We start from the raw sequence: 27,056 nt of genomic DNA, 5'->3' as shown, positions 1-27,056 counted from the left end.
TGCATAAGCAGTTTTTTTTTTTTTTTCTTTGGTAAAGGTGAACTGTGCCTTTAAATCGGGAGTGTCAAACTCAATTTCATCTGCCATGGTATTCTGTCTAAGCAGTCTCCAATAAAGAAGCTGGGGGCAGAGCTAGGAGGCAGAAAGTGCAGGGTCTGGAGGAGGACCAAATAGGGCTGGAGTCAGCTGCCAGAGTCTGCTGAATGCTGGGACCAGTGGAGGCAGAGATGAGGTGGTGCTGCGGGAGCACAGAGAGACACAGCAACAACAGGAGGAGTTCTGTCCTCATCTCTGCTACCGACTGAGACAAGGTGGGGGGGGGGGGGCGGAGACAAGAGGGGTGCCGCAGCTGCAGGACAGGTGAGAGGGCCACAAGGAAAGAATGAAGTTTACTGAAAACAGAAAATAAAAATCAAACCTCTTATGCCGTGTACACACGAGTGGACTTTTTGAGTGGATTGGTCCGATGGGACGAATCCGTCGGACAATCCGACCGTTTGTGGGCTTCATCGGACCTGCAGGGGACTTTTTCAGGCGAAAATCAGATGGACTTTAGATTTGAAACATGTTTCAAATCTTTCCGATGGATTTGAGTCCGGTCGAAAAATCCGCTCGTCTGTATGCTAGTCCGACGGACGTTAGGGCAGCTATTGGCTACTGGCTATCAACTTCCTTATTTTAGTCCAGTCGTACTTCATCACGTACGAATCCATCGGACTTTGGTGTGATCGTGTGTAGGCAAGTCTGTTCGTTGGAAGTCCGTCAAAAGTCCATCGAAAGTCCGTCAGAAAGACCGTTGGAAAGAGCGTCAGACCTTTGATGCCGAAAAGTCCGCCCATGTGTACAAGGCTCCTAAAATTATTTTTCCAAATTCCCCTAGTTTTCTTTCTCTTATCTTTCAGGTGGACAGTGTATGTTTCAAACATAATTAAATACGAGACATACCATTATTGAGAGAATAAAAAAAAGATGTCAAGTGTTATAAAGTTATAAATCTTTCTCTCCTAGTAGAAAAAAAGACAGAATAGAAATAAAAATCCATCTGCAAAAAACGTTACTACAAAATATGAGCCAAGACAGATTTGATAAACAAGAAATGCCAGATGTGAGTCTCAAAGATTCCAATGGAGAACAATAAGTCAGTGGTGGGCATCTAGGAATTAGTTTGCATTTTTAGCTAATTGTAAATTTTTAATGATATCAGAGATACAGAGGGGGTTTCACAATAAACATACAGAATATAATAACATAGGTATAAAACATCTGGTCCAGGAATGTCTATCAAGAATAAACGTATGAGGGTTCTTCAAAAGTTCACATGGGAGTACTGTGCACGCAACTAGAATAAAAAGCTCACATTGGTCAATATATTTAAAACATGTTTATTTATACAGCCCTAATAAAGGGTGTTCACCAATGTTGATTAAAACAGATCATACTGTATGATGGTTATGGAATCCACAGCATTCTCTTTGGAGAACTAATGTAAGTTTTGGCAGTTTCTTTATTACAGCTGCTGTGGAAACATGCTTTGAAGCTGAACTGCACAAAGTTAGCGTCTCAGAATGTGCATTACAAGCTGCAGCAAGTCATACAGAGTTCCCCTCATATCCTGGCTGATGGAAATCCAGCATCATCTAGTTCTTTTCTTCACAGTTTTAGTGTCCATGACACACCCCTTTTATTCCTTGGATTTTAGTTTTTTCAATCATGGAGGGTTAGTATCCAGTGTCGGTGTTAGTTATAGCAGTCTGGTTCTGGGACTGAATAGGTTGGCATAGAAACCTTGAAACCATTCTGGTACCACTCCTTGTACCTGAGTTGGCACAAGGTGATCAAAATATCTGCCTTCCTTTGGTCTGAAGCTGTTAGACTGGAAGGTAAAAAGTTAGGAGGGGGGCAGAGATACAAACACTACTTTGTACCCCTCAAAATAGGGGTACAGTTCAATTGGAACTATACAGTATTTATTGAGGACCGAAATGGGAACACTACCGGAATATATTATTTCTTTTTAAAATGCTTTATCACAGGTAATCAACAAAAAACATAAATGGAGTATAAATCTTTTCAGGGTATAGCCAAGCCTCGTGAAGGAATCTGTGCGTGTATGGGAAAAGTCTTTTTATATTTAGTCCCATTCTTAGTATCCATAGGGGTCCATTTTCGTTGTGGAGAATCAGGTGCTGTTAGGCTGCTTACACACTGAGGAGAAAATCGCTCCCCTTTAACCTCTTGCTTACCGGGCACTTAACCCCCTCCTGTCCAGACCAATTTTCAGCTTTCAGCGCCGTCACTCTTTGAATGACAATTGCGCGGTTATGCAACACTGTACCCAAAAGAAATTTTTATAATTTTTTTTCACGTAAATAGAGCTTTCTTTTGGCGGTATTTAATTACCATTGGGGTTATTATTTTTTGCTAAACAAAAATAGACGGAAAATTTGGGGGAAAAAAAATCATGTTTCATAGTTTGTTATAACATTTTGCAAACAGGTAATTTTTCTCCTTCATTGATATGCGCTGATGAGGTGGCACTGGTGGGCACTGATAGGCTGCACTGATAGGCACAGATAAGGCAGCACTGATAAGCACAGATAAGGCAGCACTGATGGGGACAGATAAGGCGGCACTGATGGGGACAGATAAGATGGCACTGATAGGTGTTACTGATAGGTACCACTGATAGATGGCACTGATGGCCAGCACAGTTGATGAGGCCATTGATAGGTGGCACTGTGGGCACTGATAGATGGCGCTGGTGGGCACTGGCAGGTGGTACAGGTGGGCACAACTGAGCTGGCGGCTGCTCTCCTTGATCGGAACCGATGTCCCTCTGACAGCCGCCGGTGATCGGCTTTTTTGTTCTCCTCATGCTATCACCTCCTCTGTAACGCAAAACAAGCAACCTGTAGAATTTTTTAAACGTCGCCAATGGAGATTTTTGAGGGTAAAAGTTTGACGCCATTCCACGAGCAGGTGCAATTTTGAAGCGTGACATGTTGGGTATCAATTTACTTGGCGTAACATTATATTTCACAATATATAAAAAAATTGGGCTAACTTTACTGTTGTCTTATTTTTTTATTCAAAAAAGTGAATTTTTTCCAAAAAAAGTGCGCTTATAAGACCGCTGCGCAAATACGGTGCAAAAAAAAGTGATGCATTGACTGCCATTTTATTCTCTAGGGTGTTAGAAAAAAAACAATATATAATGTTTGGGGGTTCTAAGTAATTTTCTAGCAAAAACTGTTTTAAACATGTAAACACCTAAAATCCAAAAGGAGGCTGGTCCTTAAGTGGTTAAATACGATTCACAACACATCGAACTCTGAAGCAGATGGGGTACAGCAGCAGAAGGCCACACCCGTCAGCCAAGAACAGGAAACTGAGGCTACAATTTGCACAGGCTCACCAAAATTGGACAGTAGAAGATTGGAAAACTGTTGCCTGGTCTGAGGAGTTTCGATTTCAGCTGCGACGTTCAGATGGTAGGGTCAGAATTTGGCCTAAGCAACATGAAAGCATGGATCCATGGTGGTGGTGGTGGTGATGGTGTGGGGGATATTTTCTTGGAACATTTTGGGAATCTTAGTACTAATTGAGCATTGTTTAAATGCCACGGCCTACTTGAGTATTGTTGCTGACCATGTCCATACCTTTATGACTACAATGTACCCATCTTCTGATGGCTACTTCCAGCAGGATAATGCACCATGTCACAAAGCTCAAATCATCTCACCACTGGTTTCTCGAACATGGCAATGAGATCACTGTACTCCATTGGCCTCCACAGTCACCAGATCTCAATCCAAAAGAGCACCTTTGGGATGTGGTGGAACAGGAGAATCGCATCATGGTTATGCAACCAGACAAATCTGCAGCAACTGCGTGATGCTATCATGTCGATATGGACCAAAATCTCTGAAGAATGTTTCCAATACCTTGTTGAATCTATCCCACGAAGAATTAGGGCAGGTCTGAAGGCAAAAGGGGGTCCAATCCGGTACTAGCCAGGTCTACCTAAAAATTTTATACATACCTAATAAAGTGGCCGGTGAGTGTACAGTGGGTAAAATAAGTATTGAACACGTCACAATCTTTCTAGGTAATTATATAGCTAAAGGTGGTATTGACATGAAATTTTCACCACATGTCGGACAACCCATGCAATCCATACATACAAAGACACCAAAACAAATAAGTTCAGAAATTAAGTTATGTGTAATAAAATGGAATGACACAAGGAAAAAGTACTGAACACGCTAACTGAAATTTATTTAATACTTTGTACAAAATCCTTTGTTGGTAATGACAGGTTCAAAACACCTCCTATATGGAGAAACTAGCTGTATGCGTTGCTCGGGTGTAATTTTGGCCCAATCTTCCACAGTCTTCAAATCTTGAAGATTCCGTGGGCCTCTTCAATGAACTCTGCTCTTTAGTTCTTTCCATAGCTTTTCTATTGAATTCAAGTCAGGTGATTTGCTGGGCCATTCTATCAGCTTTGTTTTCTTTCTTTGAAACCAATTGAGAGTTTCTTTTGCTTGGTATTTGGGATCATTGTCTTGCTGAAATGTCCACCCTCGTTTCATCTTCATCGTCCTGGTAGATGGGAGCAGATTTTTATGAAGAATGTCTTGGTACATTTTTCCATTCATCCTTTCCTCAATGACATGAAGTTTGCCAGTACCTTATGTTGAAAAACAGCCCCACACCATGATGATCCCACCTCCAAACTTCACTGTTGGTACTGGGGTGATGTGCAGTGCCATTTGACCTCCAAACATGGTGTGTATTATGGCATCCAAAGAGCTCAATTTTGGTCTCATCTGACCAGACTATATTCTCCCAATATTTCATAGGCTTGTCTAAATGTTGTGCAGCAAACTTCAAACAAGCTTCAACATGCCTTTTCTTCAGCAATGGAGTCTTGAGTGGTGAGCGTGCATATAGGCAATGGCGGTTGAGTGCATTACTTATGGTTTTCTTTGAAACAATTGTACTTGATAATTCCAGGTCTTTCTGAAGCTCTCCACAACTGGACAACTCTTCTAATAATTCTTTTCACTCCTCTTCCAGAAATCTTGCAAGGAGCATGTGGTCATGGCGGGTTTATGGTGAAATTATGTTCTTTTCACTTCTGGATTATGGCCCCAACAGTGCTCACTGGAACATTCAGAAGTTTAGAAATACTTCTGTAACCGATGCCATCAGTATGTTTTGCAACAATAAGGTTGCAAAGGTCTTGAGAGAGCTCTTTGCTCTTACCCATCATGAGATGTTTCTTGTGTGACACCTTGCTAATGAGACACCTTTTTTAGGCCATCAGTTGAGACTGAATATTCATTTGCACCAACAGTTGTCAGTTGTGCCGGCATTTAGGTGTTTTCCATATAGATGCTAAATAGTTAATAGGTTGCTATGCTCCCTCTTTTAGACATGCTATAGGTCTTTATACTTAAGGGGATTGAGCACTCATTCATTTAATACATTGGTTCTGTACCTATGGGCCATTTCTCAGTACTGTTGGTAAGTACCATCCATATATATCTTTTGTATCTCTTTTGTAGTCTATTCCACTATATATATCCCGTTCAAAGGGTTAACACGTAATCATGGACTTTGTCTACTTTTAGATACTGTGTTGAATACATTTATAGTGGGAATCTGTGACCACTTACCACTGAGTGATTTATATTCTAATATTTCTACATGATCGTTGCATATCAGGTGAGAGCCACTCACCTGTAGTATAAACTGTTTTTTTTTTTATCTGGGGATTTTTTTTTTACAGTGGCACCCTAGTCCAAAATGCACATGCCTCTGTTTTATCTAGTGGTACCATAGACCACATGATTACTACCATACACACACATATGAAATTTCGTCTTTTCGGTTGTCTGTTAGTTCTGTGAAGTTCTCCTATACCCTGAGCCACAAGTTTACCAGGCAAGCATACATGTTGTCATGTTTATATATAATTGGTCTAGGGCCAAAACAACTAATGGATTAATCGACAATTAATCGATTATGAAAATAGTTGTCAACTATTTTCATAATCGATTAATTGGCCAGATGATTAGTTGGCCTGCATATAGAATGCATTATTTGTTTACATATCAGGAAATACAGTGCAGCACACATACAGCTCAGTACACCATCCATACATGTCAGTAAGTGCCTGAGAACATGTGAATGTGTGAGGAGCAATTCCTCATGGGACATGTAGTCCTGGGCAGGAAGTGAGTGGTTCTAAAGGCAGAAGTTTTTTTTGCTATAGGGGCACTCTATACTATAATTTGCAGCTTGCTATTGGGGCACTCTGAAGGCAGGAGAAGCCAGAAGTGTCAGTGAGGGACCCCAGAAGAGGAGAATCAGGGCTGCTCTGTGCAAACCATTGCACCGAGCAGGTAAGTATAACATGTTTGTTGTTTAAAAAAAAAATCCCTTTAAAGATTGTGTGCAGGGAAGATCAGCATCTGAACACAGAGAAGGTAGAGGGTGAGAGACTGGAGGTAATATAAGGCATTACAATTACATTTTACCAGTATTTTGCATTATATTTAAAATGATCATATCCATGAAAAAATTAGGGAGATTTATATCATACTTCCACCCTTCATGTCTGACTCCTAGTTAAAATGCCCATATATCCTATTTCTGGGTGTATTTTATATATATATATATATATATATATATATATATATTAGGGCTAATTTTAGTTTTTTAACACTATGATGATACAAAAAAAGGATGCTGCTGCTACTTAACGTCTTAAGCCTGGTTCACACCTATGCGTTTTTTGGTGCTTTTTGCGGAAACAAACTACAGTTCATTCAACATGGTTTCCTATGGGACACGTTCCCATATTAACCGATTAATCGAAACAATAATCGGCCCACTAATCGATTACAAATATAATCGTTAGCTGCAGCCCTAAATTGGTCCTTGTTTATATGTTCTCCTCCTGCAGAAATGTTGTAATAACCATAGTTATACTTACATAGATATATACTACACTAAATACTTATACATGTATTCTTTTGTTTTTAAATATACCAGCACCTACCCAGTATTTGTCCTGAGGAAGCTAATATTTTAGTGAAACGCGTTGATGAGCAAGTTTTTGGATTCATTACTGGATCAGAAATTCTTCTCCTACTTTGATACATTATGAAATCAATCTTTGTACCTTAGATCCAGCCCTCTGTAACTGCAGTATTGGGTAACTGGTAACTGTGTCCATACAGGGTGTTGTTTGTATGTTGGTTATATGTTTTTTTTTTTTTTTAATTATGCTGTAATAAAATGTATACCTTTTTGTTGATTTTTCCCTCTCATTGTGTGCCCACAAACTCCACCAATTTTTTGACTTGGTCAATCCTTATACATATATTTTGGATGTTGGCATGGTGAGGGTCTTCCCTACCTATATTTACCTAGAAAAAATGGTGACATATTCAATACTTATTATACCGGCTGTATATAACAGATGTTAATTAGAACAACCAGTATAAAGGGAGCCTGTTCTCAAAATGTTAACTATAGCAATAAACTCCCTTTTATATATAGAAAAGATTACAATCAACAGCAGAGTTTTCCATGCAGGCCCTAAAATGTCTGTTATTAACATTGCAGGAAATGTTCACAGTTCTTCCTCTTTTGTAGTGATGTTTGAATAGCACACAGTGTGTGCATAAATTAGGCTCTCTATGGTCAGACCAGGTATATGCCAACTACTGCTGAAACGGTTAAAGAGAGTTTGTCATGGGAATAAAACTCATAAACATCTCAGCAGATCTTATTATAACTTTCCCAGCCACATAAAACAGGGAATCACAGCACAATCGAAATTGGAACGGAGTTCCTTTCCCTTTGAAGTGATAACAGCTTCTTGATGCAATTAAATGTATTTCTCAATACTGAATTATACTGTTATCTACTGGCATACATGAAATCACAGCTTAGTAACTTCAGAAAGCACAGTACTTTCCAGAAAAAGAAAAGAGCTCCATGTGGTTATTTGGGGCTTCATAAATGTACCTTGTGTGCATTTCAAAGTTGGACACAGGTGGCACATTCTAAAAAGGAACACAAACTCAGCATGAACGTCTTTTACAGTATAATTTAGCAAATACACACAGATCTTTTGCTGAATGAAGAAAAATGTCATGTTGCAGAAGAACAGAGAGTGTAAGTGCAACTTGGTAACAATGCCAACGTAGTGATTCATCAACTAATCTCACAAGGATTTTAGGATTATGAGTACTATTGTCAAAATACTTCAAAGATTCAGAAGAAAAGACTAAAGGCAGTCATCCACGATGTTATTTTTACAACAGTTCTACAACTGCATAATACCCAGTGCATTGCTTAAAAAAAAAAACATTTGCAAGAATTTAAATATAATATTTGGGACTGCCAACCACAGAATTTTGTCAGCAAGCTAGAACATTCTGAAGGATCTGTACAGGATGGAGAGAAACATCTAAGCAGCAACAAGAATGATTGTTTTGGATCCTATTGAGTGCCTCCCTAGCTTTATTATTTTGACAAATAATCCTTCATTAAAAAAGAAATATGGCAGGTCTCTTCTGCAATAAAAAGCTTTCATATGCAAGCAGGGGGTGGTAAAGTTTTGCTTTATTTCTTCCTCACCCCTGACCTCTCCCTTCACTCAACAAATTTTAAAACTTTTTAACATAGATTCCCTAATTCCAGGTGTCTTCTGGGTGGTCACGTGATCAGTATGTCCTCCTTCTTCTCAAGCATTAGTGGGATTTACATAGAGCAGCTTCTAAGTTGTGATGTGCAAGTGATGTTCTACGTAGTATTCTACTGTGAGCCCAGTCTGAGTAAAGATGCACCCACTGGGGGGGTGTCTATGAAGGCCTGGTCCCACAAGGAGTGGCTAAATGACACTGGGCATCATTCAACCAAGAAAAGAAAAAAAACAGCAACAGAGGGGGATACAGAGGGCAGTGGTGGAGCGTGGAGAGAGTATTGTTTTACAATGTCCATGGGAGGGGGAATTTGATGAAAAAAGTGTAGATGGGCTGATGTTTTACAGCTGGGAAAATAATTATTTGATCCCCTGCAGATTTTGTAAGTTTGCCCACACTTACAAAGAAATGAAGGGTCTATGATTTTTATCATAGGTGTATTTTAAATGATAGAGACAGAATATCAACCAAAAATCCAGAAAAAAACACGATACAAATGTTCTAAATAGAGATGCAGTTCAGTGAGTAAAATAAATATTTCATCCCCAAGTAAAACATGACTTTGTACTTGGTGGAGAAACCCTTGTTGGCAAGCACAGAGGTAAGAAGTTTCTTGTAGTTGGTTACTAGGTTTGCACACATCTCAGGAGGAATTTTGGTCCACTTTTCTTTACAGAACTTCTTTAAATCCTTAAGGTTTCTTGGCTGTCTCTTGGCAACTCAAAGTTTCAGCTCCCTCCATACATTTTCTATAGGATTAAGGTCTGGAGACTGGCTAGGCCCACTCCATGACCTTAATGTGCTTATTCTTGAGCCACTCCTTTGTTGCCTTGGCGGTAATTTTTGGGTCATTGTTATGCTGAAAGACCCATCCACGACCCATCTTCAGTATTCCGGCTGAGGGAAGAAGGTTCTCATTCAAGATTTTACAATACATGGCCCTGTCCATTGGCCCCTTAATGCGGCAAAGTCAGTTTGTACCTTTAGCAGAGAAACAGCCCCAAAGCATAATGTTTCCACCTCTGTGCTTGACTGTAGGTATAGTGTTCTTAGGGTCATAGTCAGCAATTTTTTTCTCCAAACACGGCGAGTCCCCCTCCTCAAAAAGGCACATGTACAGTCATGCCAATGAACATCTAGATGATTCAGGGAAGGATTGGGAGAAAGTGCTGTGGTCAGATGGTACCAAAATTGAGCACTTTGGCAATACCTCAACTCGCCGTGTTTGGAGGAAGAAAAAAGCTGACCTAAGAACACCATCCCTACAGTCAAGCACGAAGGTGGAAACGGTATGCTTTATGGCTGTTTCTCTGCTTAAATACAAGCTGACTTTGCTGCATTGAGGGGCCAATGGACGGAGCCATGTGTTGTAAAATCTTGGATGAGAACCTTCTTCCCTCAGCCAGAACACTGCAGATGGGTCTTCCAGCATGACAATGACCCAAAACATACCGTCAAGGCAACAAAGAAGTGGCTCAAGAAGAAGCACATTAAGGTCATGGAGTGACCTAGCCAGTCTCTAGACCTTAATCCTATAGAAAATTTATGGAGGGAGCTGAAACTTTGAGTTGCCAAGAGACAGCCAAGAAACCTTAAGGATTTAGAGAACATCTGTAGAGAAGAGTGGAACAAAATCCCTCCTGAGATGTGTGCAAACCTAGTAACCAACTACAAGAAACGTCTTACCTCTGTGCTTGCCAACAAGGGTTTCTCCACCAAGTACTAAGTCATGTTTTACTTGGGGATCAAATACTTATTTTACTCACTGAACTGTAACTCAATTTATAGCATTTGTATCGTGTTTTTCTGGATTTTTGGTTGATATTCTGTTTCTATCATTTAAAATCAATTACTTGAGCATAAGCAATTTTATCTTGAGCTATTGAGCTCTGCAAATAACAGATAACCTGGAAAAATTAAAAAAGAGCTAAACTTTCCATCTGCTGTCTAAAAATGAGAATACAAAATATTAAAATGCAATATTCCAAGGCCCCGGGCCCGGATGGCTACTCCCTCTTATACTACAAAACCTTTAGAGAAATACTGATTCCACATTTTCTATCAGCATACAACGCGGCAGGAGAGGGGTCGACCCTTCCCAGGGACACACTGAGAGCCCATATTACGGTATTACCCAAAGAGGGGAAGCATCCACTTCTCTGTCAAAATGATAGACCGATTTCCCTATTAAATGTTGATTTAAAAATCTTCACGAAAGTCCTTTCGATGCGACTGATAAATTCGATCACGTTACTGATTCATTCCGACCAAGTAGGTTTTGTTCCGACGAGAGAGGCGCGGGACAACACAACGAAGGCAATCAGTCTGATTCAGATGGCAAGAACACGGAAGATCCCTCTGCTGCTCCTCTCGACGGACGCCAAAAAGGCGTTCGATAGGGTGAGCTGGCCTTTCCTATTTGAAACCCTAAGATGTTTAGGACTGAAAGAACGCATGATGAGCTGGATATATGCCATATATTCATGCCCTTCAGCTCAGGTCAAGGTCAATGGCTATCTGTCGCCAACGTTTGACATAATGAATGGGACGAGACAGGGGTGCCCTCTATCACCATTCATTTTTATTCTCACCCTCGAACCTTTTTTGAGGACTATAAGAAACAACCCAGACATCGTGGGCATGAGCCTTGACACCAACCTAGCCCCGAAAGTCGCTGCTTTTGCGGATGATCTCCTCTTCCTGACAAAACCCCTAGTGTCCATCCCGAATTTGCTTAAGGAACTCAAGACTTACGAGGGTCTATCTCATTACCGTATCAACTACCAGAAATCGGAAGCTCTCGATGTCAATTTGCCATCCGCCTTAAACACATTACTCCGATCGGATTTCCCATTTAAATGGGCTACTTCACATATACAATATTTGGGTATCAGGTTACCTGGCAGGACACAGAGGATATTTTTTCTCTCAACTTCCCCCCTCTCTTGACAGCGATTAAAAAAGATCTGAAGGAATGGCAGCATGGTCTCTTTACCTGGTTTGGATGTTGCAGCATAGTGAAAATGAATATTATGCTCAGACTCCTTTATCACTTTCAGGCTCTTCCAATACAAATTCCTCTCGCTTTCTTGAAAGCGGTAAACAGAGTGATAACTCACTTTGTTTGAGCTTGTAAGCCTCCACGCCTGGCAGAAACATTACTCCGACTTCCAAAATTGAGAGGTGGCATTGCTCTCCCTAACACAATCCTCTATCACACAGCTTGCCATTTAACACACATATTAGACTGGAGCAGACATGCTACCCTGAAACAATGGGTACAAATAGAAAATTCCTTAGCAGGAGTCTGTCTGGACCAAATGCCCTGGTGTCAGCAACCTTGCCAAAACGGGTAATGTCTCACCCCACAGTAGGGGTGACTATCCGGATGGCTTGGAAAGTTTTCCGAGACCTATCTCTCGCGTCACCCCCTTCTCCACTCACCCCAGTAGTGGGCAACCTGGCTTATACTCCGGGACTTAGGGATCCCAGATTCCAAGATCTGAAACTAAATGAGAGTTCACAGACCAGGCATTACCTCGTCAACGATCAATGGAAAAATAGACAACAAATCTTAGATGACCCGGCACTGCGGGAACTCTCTTTCTGGCAAAAGATCCAACTGTCCAATTTTATTAGTTCACTGCCCTCACCAGCTGCTTTCGGTAGGCAACTAACTCCTTTTGAACTGCTCTGCTTGGAACAGTCTCCAGTGAGACATGCAATCTCTCTAACATACCAGCTTTTGGTGTCCCCGAAGCCGGATGTCAGAACCCCCTATATCGACAAGTGGGAGTGGGACCTGGGGCTGAACTTCACAGCCAAACAGGTTAAGAGGATCATTTTTTTCTCTCTTAAGACTTCCATATGTGCAAGACACCAAGAGGCCGGCTACAAAGTGCTGTCTCTGTGGTATTACACGCCAGTAAGGATTCACAAGATGTTTCCCCAGAGCACAGACCTGTGTTGGAGATGTGGAGAGGAGGTGGCCTCTCTTCTCCATGTTTTCTGGTCATGCAGGTTGGTGTGGCCCTTTTGGACCGAGGTCTATCGCATAACCCAAAAGTTCACTGATCGGGTGTTGCCGGAGTCCCCCTAGTTCATCCTTTTGCATCACCATGAGATCCCGACCAAGAGTTACAAGAGATCTATATTGCCATTCTTGCTCACGGCGGCGAAAGGCTGCATCCCGTTGTACTGGAAGCAGACTCAGCCCCCGACGGTGGCGACATGGTTGAAAAGAGTAGCGGACTTACACTCGATGGAGGACTTGGTGGCCACGGAAAAAGGATTAAATGAGAAATTCTCCAAGAAATGGTACTTTTGGCACGAGTTTATCTATTCCGAGGAATACGGACAGCTGGTGAACCAACCTCCAGGGAGGGAACATCTGTAAAAATATCCCTGGGGATTGGCTGTGACTAGTCTGGGATATATTCTTCTCTCTCCTCCTTCCTCCCCTATCCCCACCCCCCGTTTTTTTTCCTCTCTCTCTCCCCCTTTTCTCTCTTCCTCCTTTATTTCTTTCAACTTTTTATTCATGTTTCTGTTTCTGGTCATATCCGATGATGTTTTGTCGTATGACGACGTCTAAAGGCCGGTGGAAAACCGGTCTTTTTCCCCTAATTACTCCCCTAAAAAAAGACGGCCATGCCGTGAAAATTAGGGGAGCCGTGCGGATCGCAGAGGTCCCCTACCCAGTGGACAACCATCCTGACTTTATCCCTCTAGGAGACTTTGAGCAAGGTGTACTTACAGTTGTGCAACAATAGATGGGGTGATGTACAGCTTATACTGTCTATGTATATTACCTTGTGGGATGCTCTGTATCCGCATGTTCTTTCTTGGTAAATAAAGAATTAAAAAAAAAAAATGCAATATTCCATATTTACCTGACCAAAGCAGGGTGAGTACAGAAAAAAATAATTCTTTGTCTGATTTAAAGGATGAAGTACTATGCATATCAGCCGCTGTTCAAGACTCAGGAAAAAGTCAATCGGTTGTTATCAGAGATTTAAGCAGATTCATCATAAGAAACGTTAAAACTACAAACAGGTGCCTGCATTTTATACAGTAAATTATTTTTAAAAACACATTTAACCACTTTTATCAGACCATGTTTAAAAATATAGTAGAACTGTACAAAAAAAAAAAAAAGAATACATTTTATAATTTTCCATTTTAAAGTGATACTAAAATTAAATTTCTATGACAAAGCAATGCAAAGTTATTTCCAAAGGAAATGCTCTCTATTTAAATTGTGAGCATTTTTAATTCAACACAAAAAAAAAAAAATAATTACCAACAAAACAAACACAAACTTTTAAAAGAAGTTTAAATGTTCATGGTTTAATTAAAAAAATAAATAAATAACAAAATAGCCAAGGGAAGAAGGGGAAAATGTGTTAATCAAGGCTGTTTATCGTAAGGTAAGAGCTAATAAAGGCTTAAAGGAGAAGTACAGCCAAAGCTCATTTGGCTGTACTTCTCCTGTGGATCACAGGAGTGTAGTTCGTTCTGCACTCCTGTGACCCGTTTTCAGCCGACAGCAGGCTGAAGCCCGCTGTTGGCTGACATCACAGTGCTGGGCCAGGATCCACTCACATGCCTGGACCTAGCTGCTGAGAGCCTAAGCCTGCTGCTCCCACCCCCTGCACATTGGGGACTGGGGACCGATGCTACATCCACCTAGGTAAGTATAATTCTGAAAAAAAAATAATATTCCCTTACTTCTCTTTTAAAAAGCAACACATTTTATCTAAAATAGTTGTTTTTTACTTGCTTTAAAATTACAAATGATCCTGATTAAAGGTCACCCATTGATCAACATATTATTTAAATAAAAAGTAATAGTAGAATTACTTTGAATTTCTGAGGGCTGGTTCACACCAAACGCTTTCCATCACATTTTTAAACTGCATCCAGAATGCATTTACAGTGTCTGCTATGTATTCATATGTCCCAAATTCACCCAGTGAGGTCAGTTCCAGTGCTTTCAACATAAGTACAATCTGCTGCATTTTTTTTGCTAGGAACGCATTAAAACGCATGTAAACGCACAGGAATGCACTTAATGAAAATAACGATTTTTTTCAAGTACCAAAAAAAGGGAAAAAAAACACACTGGAATGCATTGAAAAGGCATCAAAAAAGGTGTTTAAATGGGTATGCAAAAATGCATCCGGAACACAGAAGTTGTGGCCGAAACAAGCCCTGAATCATGCTTCTAAACAGTATTTATAAACATTGTTCAAAAGCTCTGTTTTTGTCAGCAGCTACACCAGCTGTGTATTACTCAGTAAAATTGTCAGGTGGTGTGCAAGCAGGGAGGCAGGGATAAGGAATGATTATGTATATGATGTCTACTTTGTTTACCTTTTTATGTGTGCAGCAAACCTAATGTCCTCAACTGCTTCATTATTGGAGTATGTTACAGGGGGAGGTGGAGACTCCTTACACTAACAGAAAGGGTTGTACGGACTGGGACAGAGATAATAATTGACAGTAATGCCGCGTACACACGGTCGGACTTTTCGGCTACAAAAGTCCGACAGCCTGTCCGACAGACTTTTGGCGAACTTTATAACAAACGGACTTAACTATATATGATCACACAAAAGTCCAACAGATTTGTACATGATGACGTACGACCGGACTAAAATAAGGAAGTTGATAGCCAGTAGCCAATAGCTGCCCTAGCGTGGGTTTTTGTCCGTCGGACTAGCATACAGACGAGCGGATTTCTGGGTCTGGCGGAGTTACGACGTAAAGATTTGAAGCATGTTTCAAATCTAAGGTCCGTCAGATTTGCGACTGGAAAAGTCCGCTGAAGGTCCGGTGAAGCCCACACACGATCGGATTGTCCGCCGGATTTGGTCCGTCGGCATCCGTCGGACAAATCCGGACGAAAAGTCCGACCGTGTGTACGCGGCATAATACTGAAATTGACTGGTTTAAAAGGATTGCAGATACAGGAAAATAGTAGACACTGATAAAATGATTGCAGCATAATTATATAGAATATTTTAGAAGGCCCATAAAGTAGGAGATATGACAACGTTAAATGCATAATTGCCTCATCCAGAGTGTTAATTTATTGTTGAATTGTTTAGTGGTAAATTATTTTTTGGACTTGTAGAAATTATGCTAACTATGGAGATGGAGTATCTAAGTATTATTTATGATAATTTTTGTAGGCGGTAAGGAACCTCAGACCAATCTTTCCCAATTTTGTTTTGCTTATTATGAATGAATCAAAATAGATTAAGGGTAACAAAGCAATTTGATTATTGTTTCTACTGTGAAAACACGGCTTAATCCCAGCAATTACTTCTTTTAATCACAGTCAACCTCTTATTACAGTGGATACACTTGTTTACTGGAAAACAACAAAATAAGCCAAGTAATAAAAAAACATTTAAAAAAAGAGAAATGCACGAATACTAATGGATAATAAAATAGCGACAATCTTCTTCTCTGTTAAATGTTACAGCTCAAGTGTTTGGGCTGCATATTTCAAACTGATTTGGTATGGTCTATGAGATTCCACTGGTGACAATGTAATCTGAATAGAATTACCACATAATTCGCTATCTATGGCTGGGTTCACACTTTTGAGATTTTAGACATCGTATTTGAGTCGCACCACGCTGCTGTGCAGATCAAATGAGATGTCTGTGCGATGCAAATTCAGCCATATAGATTGTATGGCTGAATTCGCATCGCATTCGCACCAAAATGGTCCAGGACCCTTTTTTTGATCCGCACTGGAATCGGAACGCATGGGTGTTCACACCTATAAGTGGGGCAAAAAAGTATTTAGTCAGCCACCAATTGTGCAAGTTCTCCCACTTAAAAAGATGAGAGAGGCCTGTAATTGTCATCATAGGTATACCTCAACTATGAGAGACAAAATGTGAAAACAAATCCAGACAATCACATTGTTTGATTTTTGAAAGAATTTATTTGCAAATTATGGTGGAAAATAAGTATTTGGTCACCTACAAACAAGTGAGATTTCTGGCTCTCACAGACCTGTATCTTCTTCTTTAAGAGGCTCCTCTGTCCTCCACTCTTTACCTGTATTAATGGCACCTGTTTGAACTTGTTATCAGTATAAAAGACACCTGTCCACAACCTCAAACAGTCGCACTCCAAACTCCACTATGGTGAAGACCAAAGAGCTGTCGAAGGACACCAGAAACAAAATTGTAGACCTACACCAGGCTGGGAAGACTGAATCTGCAATAGGCAAGCAGCTTGGTGTGAAGAAATCAACTGTGGGAGCAATAACTAGAAAATGGAAGACATACAAGACCCCTGATAATCTCCCTCGATCTGGGGCTCCATGCAAGATCTCACCCCGTGGGGTCAAAATGATCACAAGAACGGTGAGCAAAAATCCCAGAACCACACGGGGGGACCTAGTGAATGACCTGCAGAGAGCTGGGACCAACATAACAAAGGCTACCATCAGTAACACACTACGCCGCCAGGGACTCGGATTCTACAGTGCCAGACGTGTCTCCCTGCTTAACCGGTTCCTGACCGGCGCACGCCGATGTACATCGGCAGAATGGCACGGCTGGGCAAATGGGCGTACCTGCACGTCCATTTGAATTCCCCGCCATGTCACTGCGTGCGCGCTGCCGGCAGGACGCACACGCGGGCGCCGGCCGGGAGCTCCGTGAGTCGGGTCACGAGTCCCGCGATCGACTCACAGAGAGGACGAACGGCTGCCTAGTAACAAGTGTCACTGATCACAGCTCCCTGTCATCGGGAGCTGTGATCAGAGTAATGACACTGTTAGCCCATCCCCCTACAGTTAGTAATCACTCCCCTAGGACACACTTAACCCCTCCCCGCCCCCTAGTGGTTAACCCCTTCACTGCCAGTGTCATTTACACAGTAATCAGTGCATTTTTAATCGCACTGATCGCTGTATAAATGACAATGGTCCCAAAAATGTGTCAAAAATGTCCGACATGTCCGCCATAACGTTGCAGTCACAATAAAAATCGCTGATCGCCGCCATTACTAGTAAAAAAAAAAATTCATAAAAATGCCATAAAACTATCCCCTATTTAGTAAACGCTATAACTTTTGCGCAAACCAATCAATAAATGCTTATTGCGATTTTTTTTACCAAAAATATGTAGAATACATATTGGCCTAAACTGAGGGAAAAAAATGTTTTTTTATATATTTTTGGGGGATATTTATTATAGCAACTTTTTTTCAAAATTGTCGCTCTTATTTTGTTTATAGCGCAAAAAATTAAAATCACAGAGGCGATCAAATACCGCCAAAAGAAAGCTCTATTTGTGGGAAAAAAAGGACATCAATTTTGTTTGGGAGCCACGTCGCACGACCGCGCAATTGACAGTTAAAGCGACGCAGTGCCGAATCGCAAAAAACGCTCTGGTCAGGAAGGGGGTAAAATCTTCCGGGGCTGAAGCGGTTAAGCCAGTACATGTTCGAGCCCGTCTGAGGTTTGCTAGAGAGCATTTGGATGATCCAGAAGAGGATTGGGAGAATGTCATATGGTCAGATGAAACCAAAGTAGTACTGTTTGGTAGAAACACAACTCGTTGTGTTTGGAGGAGAGAGAATGCTGAGTTGCAACCAAAGAACACCATACCTACTGTGAAGCATGGGGGGTGGCAACATCATGCTTTGGGGCTGTTTCTCTGCAAAGGGAACAGGACGACTGATCCGTGTACATGAAAGAATGAATGGGGCCATGTATCGTGAGATTTTGAGTGTAAACCTCCTCCCATCAGCAAGGGCATTGAACATGAAACGTGGCTGGGTCTTTTAGCATGACAATGATCCCAAACACACCGCCTGGGCAACGAAGGAGTGGCTTCGTAAGAAGCATTTCAAGGTCCTGGAGTGGCCTAGCCAATCTCCAGATCTCAACTTTTTCGCAGAAGAGAGTTTAATAAGACTCGTGGCCACTCATTACAATTAGAATAAAAGAGGTTTAACCTTAAACTACATAGAGGGTTCTTTACTGTAAGAGCGGCAAGGATGTGGAATTCCCTTCCACAGGCGGTGGTCTCAGCGGGGAGCATTGATAGCTTCAAGAAACTATTAGATAATCACCTGAATGACCGCAACATACAGGGATATGTAATGTAATACTAACACATAATCACACACATAGGTTGGACTTGATGGACGTGTGTCTTTTTTCAACCTCACCTACTATGTAACTATGTAACCCCATAGAAAACCTTTGGAGGGAGTTGAAAGTCCGTGTTGCCCAGCGACATCCCCAAAACATCACGGCTCTAGAGGAGATCTGCATGGAGGAATGGGCCAACATACCAGCAACAGTGTGTGACAACCTTGTGAAGTCTTACGGAAAACGTTTGACCTCTGTCATTGCCAACAAAGGATATATAAAAAAAGTATTGAGATGAACTTTTTATACTGATAAAACACTTATTTTCCACCATAATTTGCAAATAAATTCTTTCCAAATCAGACAATGTGATTGTCTGGATTTGTTTCCACATTTTGTCTCTCATAGTTGAGGTATACCTATGATGATAATTACAGACCTCTCTCATCTTTTTAAGTGGGAGAACTTGCACAATTGGTGGCTGACTAAATACTTTTTTGCCCCACTTATAGGTGTGAACACCCATGTGTTCCGATTCCAGTGCGGACCAAAAAAAGGGTCCTGCACCATTTTGGTGCGAATGCGATGCGAATTCAGCCATACAATCCAATTCCTGCACCATTTGGTAGTTCGCACTGTGATCTGTGAACCGATCTGGGGGTGTCATTAACTTTGCATTGACACCCGCAGCAGTTTGCAGATGTCAGTGTGAACCGCTGGCAGGTGACATGCAATGTGGGAACCTGCACTGGAATTGCGCTGGTTCCTGCATAGCATATATGTGAACCAGCACTCAATAGTAATATTTATTCCTGCAACAGCATAATATGCTAGCCAAGTGGGCTGGGCCTGAGAAGCAGATATATTCACACACAGGAGTGTTGGATACCTGCAGTGCCCAGAGATCAGCAAAGCATTGACATTTGATGGACCGCTGGGAACACATATATACAGAATCTTCTTTTATAGCATCCAAAGTTAGTTTCCAATCAAAGCAGCCACATTAACCTCAGTCTTCTGGAAGTCATGGGGCTTTGGCCACCAGATTGGGACACCCCCTAGTACTTTTTTACTTGCACCTAACATCCTCCCCTTGTAGGTAGCCTTATACCCAACCAGTTTCATAATATAGGGATCAAGCAGTGTGCTTCAATAAGTGAGAAATTCAAATATACCACATAAATAGTATTTCCAACACATAGATTTAAATCCTAATAGGTAACTAAATATGGGAGAATCCTTAACTCCGAAGCCTTGTGTACACTGGATGTCTTTATTGACTGTTATTAGCGTTTTTTGGAAGGGGCATTTTCTGGCCGGAAAAAAACTAACTAGTGGATTTTGAGAGGAATTTTTCAGCTGTAAAAATGCTCTAACTCTGATAAACCTTAACAATGCCAAAAAACTTGGCTATTCAGCGTTTATCAGGATTTTTGAGCCATAAGCTTTTGTGGGAGTATAGTTTTGCTAAAAAAAACTAAAAAAAAAACGATACTGCAAAAACGCTGAAAAACTCATTCTACAGCTACAGCTTTCTACAGCTAATGCTACTGGTGTTTTTATAACGTCCAATGTGCTTGAGGCATCATTACGGCTGCACTGCTGCCATAACAATAAAGGAGAAGTCCAGCCAAAGCTCGTTCAGCTGGACTTCACTTATGGATCACAGGAGTGCAATTCGTTTTGCACTCCTGTGACCTGGTTTCAGCAGAGAGTGGGCTGAAGTCCGCACTCTGCTGACGTCACGGATATCAGTCCAGGCACCATGTCATCCCGACAATGGGAGTCTGGATCTGCCAGGTGCCTGGACTGACACCCCTCTCAGCGAGCCGCTGAGAACCTGAGAGGGCCGCTCCCCACCCCTCCACAGTGCAGTGCTCCAATGAGCGTGGAGGGAGATGAGCAGAGAGCTGGGACTGTACAGCTCTCTGCTCACAGAGCTCTGAAAACCGAATGATCGGAGGTGTTCGATCGCTCGGTTTTCAGTGCAGAGTCGCCAGGGGACAGATCTAGCATCAGACAAATGCTGCATCCAGCTAGGCAAGTATGAAACTGAAAAAAAAGAGAAACCCATACTTCTCTTTTAAATGTTATCTAGGTTCCTGTTTGCAGAGATTGACCTTAACTTCCTAGTCTGTCTGTTACCTGCCACCAGAGCAAAAAGCGATGTTTTTTATGATATGTGCTACAATAGAGTAAGTTCATCCTTATCTAATCTGGTCCTATTTCATTTGCAATTTCGTTCTTATATGACAATTTTGTTAAGTCACATGAATGATAAGATTTTGTATTTATTCTATAATATTTATGTGTGTATTCACATTGATTGTTTGAATATTCATTTGGGTGTTCATATTTATATTGCTTATATTTATACTTTTTGTAGCCCTGGTGAAAATGGAGAGGTTTGGTTCCGTAAATGCATTGGCTCTTTTGTGTCATCCTTCTGTGAACGCATGTTATAATTAAAAGCCTGGTGCTCTTCATGGACTATATATACAAGCAATACAAAGTTGACAGGTCATAACCCTGCCCCAATCTACTAAAAAGGAAAGACTTTTGGCTGGGTTTGGGATTTAAATACAGAAGGGCCTACCTAGAACCTCTTGCTATCGCTTGTAAAAATAAACATAATGCATTCTCACAAATGAGAGAAGAACCTACAAAAAGCCAGGATTTATCTTGAAGGATGCAATAATTGATAGCTCTGTATATTCTCTCTATCACCTTTGTAGGGCTATTCCTAAAGAACCTGCTCCCAACCCAAATATGCAACTTGAACCCAATACAACAGTTTGTAAAAAAGCTCTAATTATAGGTTTCCTTCCCCAGGAGGATTCTGAAGTTACATATTTTGCTGTTATGTGAAATTAGTTATTAAAAATAAGATGACATTTATGCATTCCTTTTTCTTTAACTATTTTTCAGTTGACTGTTCTCCAGACACTGTCTTCCCCACCCCTTGACACAAATGAAATAAAAGTGAACTAAATGATTGAATAAAATATATCAGCCAAACATAAGGGATTGGTTGTCATCTCTTACTTTTCCATTCCGTCAGTGGACATTCAAAGTGTGCAAAGAATGTTGCAAAGTCTTTGATCATATCCTTTGCTTTTAACTCTATTTTAATGTGAAAACCCTACTGTATCTTTGTTGCTTATAAGTTGCTTTGGCAGTTTGTTAAATGAGTTAAACTACCCTGTGCTAGCAGCACATAGGATAGTTGGACCACAGCTCTCTCACACAAAGCAGTGGTTGAGTTCTCCAGCAGTCCAATATGTCCACCCCCTCTAAGGAGTGAGAGCACCTCTGATTTCAGCAGTGTTCAGGTAGGCATGTCAGAATGCTGGAGAGCTGGGATGCTGCTTTGTGTGCGAACATAACAGTCCAACTCTCATATGTGCCGTTAGGGTAATTTAAACCTTACTGCAGCGCATACAGTGCCTTGAAAAAGTATTCACACCCCTTAAAATTTTCCGCATTTTGCCATGTTACAACCAAAAACATAAATGTATTTTGATTGGGATTTTATGTGATAGACCAACACACAGTGGCAAATAATTGTGAAGTGGAAGGAAAATGATAAACGGTTTTCAATTTTTTTTTACAAATAAATATCTGAAAAGTGTGGGGTACATTTGTATTCAGCCCCCCTGAGTCAATACTTTGTAGAACCACCTTTCGTTGCAATTACAGCTGTAAGTCTTTTTGGAGATGTCTCTACCAGCTTTACACATCTAGAGAGACACTTTTGCCCATTCTTCTTTACAAAATAGCTCAAGCTCTGTCAGATTGGATGGAGAGCGTCTGTGAATAGCAATTTTCAAGTCTTGCCACAAATTCTCAATTGGATTTAGGTCTGGACTGAGCCATTCTAACACATGAATATGCTGTGATCCAAACCATTCCATTGTAGCGCTGGCTGTATGTTTAGGGTCGTTGTCCTGCTGGAAGGTGAACCTCCGCCCCAATCTTAAGTCTTTTGCAGATGTTAAACAGGTTTTCTTCTAAGATTGCCCTTTATTTGGTTCCTTCCATCCTCCCATCAACTGTGACCAGCCTCCCTGTCCCTGCTGAAGAAAAGCATCCCCACAACATGATGCTGCCACCACCACAGTGGGCATGGTGTGTTCAGGGTGATGTGCAGTGTTAGTTTTCAGTCAGCCTTGAGAAGGAGCAGATGCTCCAAGCGCGTAGCCAGCCTTTCCTTTTTGCCCTTCACTTCCTGTGCTGTCTGGCCGCCTCTCTGTCTCCGGTGACGTCATATCCGGTCCTGTGGTTCTCGGTGGTTCTTCCTGGAACCAGGGATGCCATCCAGCATGCAGACAGCATCACCAACACCTGCGGCCCCTGCACACAGCATGATGACCGCGAGATGGACCAGAGGAACCTTACCAAGCACAGATGAGCTTTTCTTCTGATCGCTTATGTCAGTGTTTTTAATCCCCTGCATTAAACAGTGCATCTAACTACTACACTCAGGTCGAAGCTTCCGGTCTCTCTCTCCTTAGTTTTCAGACACACATAGCATTTTTCTTTCAGGCCAAAAAATTTAATTTTGGTCTCATCTGACCAGAGCACCTTCCTTCAACATGTTTGCTGTGTCCCCCACATGGCTTCTCGCAAACTGCAAACAGACTTCTTATGGCTTTCTTTCAAAAATGGCTTTCTTCTTGCCACTCTTCCATAAAAGCCAGATTTGTGGAGAGCACAACTAATAGTTGTCCTGTGGACAGATTCTCCCACCTGAGCTGTGGATCTCTGCAGCTCCTCCAGAGTTACCATGGGCCTCTTGGCTGCTTCTCTGATTAATGCTCTCCTTGCCCGGCCTGTCAGTTTAGGTGGACGGCCATGTCTTGGTAAGTTTGCAGTTGGTTCATACTCTTTCCATTTTCGGATGATGGATTGAACAGTGCTCCGTGAGATGTTCAAAGCTTGGGATGTTTTTTTATAACCTAACCCTGCTTTAAACTTCTCCACAACTTTATCCCTGACCGGTCTGGTGTGTTCCTTGGCCTTCATGATGCTGTTTGTTCACAAAAATTCTCTAACAAACCTACGAGGGCTTCACAGAACAGCTGTATTTATACTGAGATTAAAATACACACAGGTGGACTCTATTTACTAATTAGGTCATTTCTGAAGGCAACTGTTTCCCATAATTTTTAGTTAGGAGTCTCAGAGTAAAGGGGGCTGAATACAAACGCATGCCAAACTTTTCAGATAATTATTTGTAAAAAAATTTTAAAAACCATTTATCATTTTCCTTCTACTTCACAATTATGTTACTTTGAGTTGGTCTGTCACATAAAATCCCAATAAAATACATTTACATTTTTGGTTGTAACATGACAAAATATGGAAAATTTCAAGGGGTGTGATTAATTTTTCAAGGCACTGTACCAGTTTAGAAAAAAAAGTAAAGGCTCCCCAATAGTTTTTATTGTATGTACAGTCTAGCTGCATTACAGTAATAGCAAGGATTTAGGTCCCCTTTCAGACTGATGAGGTGCAGTTTGACCACTCCACGATTGTATTGTGGTGTACCTGTTGTTCTGGTGCTGGTTATCTGCGCATTTCCATAGAGTTCGATTATGTCCTGCGGTTTTGGTGCACTTTCTGAAACCACACCAAAACTCTTGCATGCAGGACTTTTGGTGCACTTTCAGAAAGCGCACCAAACTCACGGGACATAACAGAACTAAATGGGAAAGGGCAGATAACCTGCACCAAACTCGTAGGTACACTGAGCTACACCCGCGTTTTGGTCAAACCGCACCGCGGCTTCACATATTCAGTGTGAAAGGGGCCCGAGGGCTCGTTTATGCATAATGTAGTGATTGGCATCTGCACTAGATAAAGGACTTGGAGCATTTTACCATAGCACACGTCATAGATGAGTTAGTTTTTTTTTTTTTTTTGACCAGTTGGTTGAACGGAAAAAACTCACTAGATTCCCCTATCCAAACACTCTATGTGGGTGGCGAAATCCTCTCTGCCGTGTCTTTGTATCCTGACAGTGGGGAGACTTCTTGTTTAAATACATCATCATACCTGGTCACTTGCACAGAAACAGCTACAGCTTTAAAATGCATTACACAAACTGTTGTACAATATGAAGGTTGATGTTCTCACCTGCCACTGAGAAGAACCTGAGACTGCCGATTGTTAACTTGATTATCAGTCTTATGACGGAACTGCAATTTAGAAAAAACATCTATTGTAAATGATTAGTACCTGCATACAGTTTACAAGGCTCCCTTCTATTATATATAGCCACTCTTAGCCTTCATGCACTTGGCCATACAGGAACCATACAGCATGCAGAGTCTATGTAATCACTCTCCTGGGACCCCTATGCAGCAGATGCATGCCCCATGAAAGTTATTACCCAAGCTCTGCACACTGTTATAGTCCCTGTACAGCCATGTGTATGAAGCTTTATTAGCACATAACGAGACCTTTCTGTGAGTACTTAAGGTTGCATACTCACAAACTGTTTTTGTCATTTTTTGGGGACTTAATAAATGTCTGTATTGATTGCTCTACCAATGGAAAACATAATGATTATTTTTTGTCTTGCATGCATAACAAATGACAACTGGATATTCACTGGAGTTTCTACAATTTTTTGTGTTGTATAATTTGAATGTGGTGAAATAACTTTTGTGTGTGTGTGTGTTTTTTCTCCCTTTTTTAAAAAATGTACATTATATTCTATGGAGTGAGTAAAAATAATACAGTCCCTTTTTTTAAATGTACATTATATTTTATGGAATGAGGAAAAATAATACAGTCTAATAATACAGTCTAATAATACAGTCTAAAGCATAATGATTATTTTTGTCTTGCATGCATAACAAATGACAATGGGATATTCACTGGAGCTTCTACAATTTTTTGTGATGTATAATTTGAATGTGGTGAAATGACTTTTGTGTGTGTGTATGTGTATTCCCCCCCCCCCCCCCCTTTTTTTTAAATTTACATTATAATCTATGGAGTGAGGAAAAATAATACAGTCTTTAATAATGACAACTAGCACTATTTTTTTCCAACTTTTTCACTATCCAAATTCCCTTATCCTTTGATTACTATTTATCACAGCAAAGTCTACAGTGCCACCCAGTGGCTGCCTGCAGTGGTATTTGCCATGCAGATGAGCAAGATTACAGGTTACATCTTTCTAGCAAAAGCCTCTAAACATTTGTGCATAACGCTGGACTTACTTATTTCATACAATTTCCCTTTGGGATTATTAAAATATTTTGAATCTGATTCATACTGTTATTTGTTGAATGGTTTATGGACACTTCTTGCTCTAAGGCTGTACTTGGATACTGGCGTTCTTTCTCTGCCTTTACAAAAGTCCTTGATTTTTACTAATTTCATTGGACTTCTGCATGATGGAAAAAAAGCCAACAATATTTATCCATACATTCTTTCTAAAGTGTCTCCTTATTCCAATATTGGCGTCAACACAAAACACATTTAAAACTGTTTTCATTGGGATTTAGCAGACATTTAAAGTGTTTAGCTGAACTCCATTCTAGTAAGTTTTAACTGATATGCAATGAAGGAGAACATTAAAAAAGACATACATAATGTAAACTCTGCATATTATAAATACAAATTCTATACAAAGCAAATTCCTAACTTGTACAAACCACATTCAGCTAAAAGTGACACTAAACTCTGTTTTCAAAAAAGAAAAAATCGAATTAATTATGCATTCCTATTTCAAAAAGGACTATCTATTGCTCTCGGCCTCCTTTTGGCTACTGTTTAGAGGATGGCTTCATTCCTTCTGTATGGTCCCATGTATGTAGGAATTAGGGGTCAACCGATTATCAGCGCGGCCGATATTCACATTTTTCAAATTATCGGTCTCGGTCAGAAATGTAACGATATTGCCAATATTGGTCAGACTACCTCCCCCTATTCCTGCGCGGCGCTCGCTGCAGCCTCTGCCAATCTCAGTCAGTGGTGGGCAGCAGAGAGATGACATCATCTCTCACTGCCTGCCTAGCATCACCTCTGTTCCGCCCCTACAGCAGGGCCGCAAAGGCTGCTCTTGACAGAGCTGCAGCAGCGGGCAAGCAGAGATAGTTACATAATCTCTCACCTCCTGCCTGCATGTGGAAGTTTACCCGCTCGGACGCCGCTGGAGAGAGGCTGCCAGAAGTGGTGTAAGTAGT

At 41.0% G+C, this 27,056-nt stretch overlaps 1 protein-coding gene across 2 annotated transcripts in view; it reads right to left on the bottom strand.

Moving 5' to 3' along the window:
* The window catches only part of ATP8B4 (ATPase phospholipid transporting 8B4 (putative)), a 576,024-nt gene that overhangs the window by 328,432 nt on the left and 220,536 nt on the right, over positions 1–27,056 (bottom strand). For both annotated transcript variants that reach the window (XM_073618636.1, XM_073618637.1), the window contains exon 7: positions 24,994–25,055. In XM_073618636.1, coding sequence (XP_073474737.1) covers positions 24,994–25,055 — 62 coding nt within the window. The remainder of the gene's footprint in view (positions 1–24,993; positions 25,056–27,056) is intronic.

This window comes from Aquarana catesbeiana, linkage group LG03 (genome assembly GCF_042186555.1).
Source record: "Aquarana catesbeiana isolate 2022-GZ linkage group LG03, ASM4218655v1, whole genome shotgun sequence".
NCBI lineage: Eukaryota > Metazoa > Chordata > Amphibia > Anura > Ranidae > Aquarana > Aquarana catesbeiana.
The sequence above is the reverse complement of the archived record's forward strand: the minus strand, read 5'-3'. Positions and strand labels throughout refer to the sequence as shown.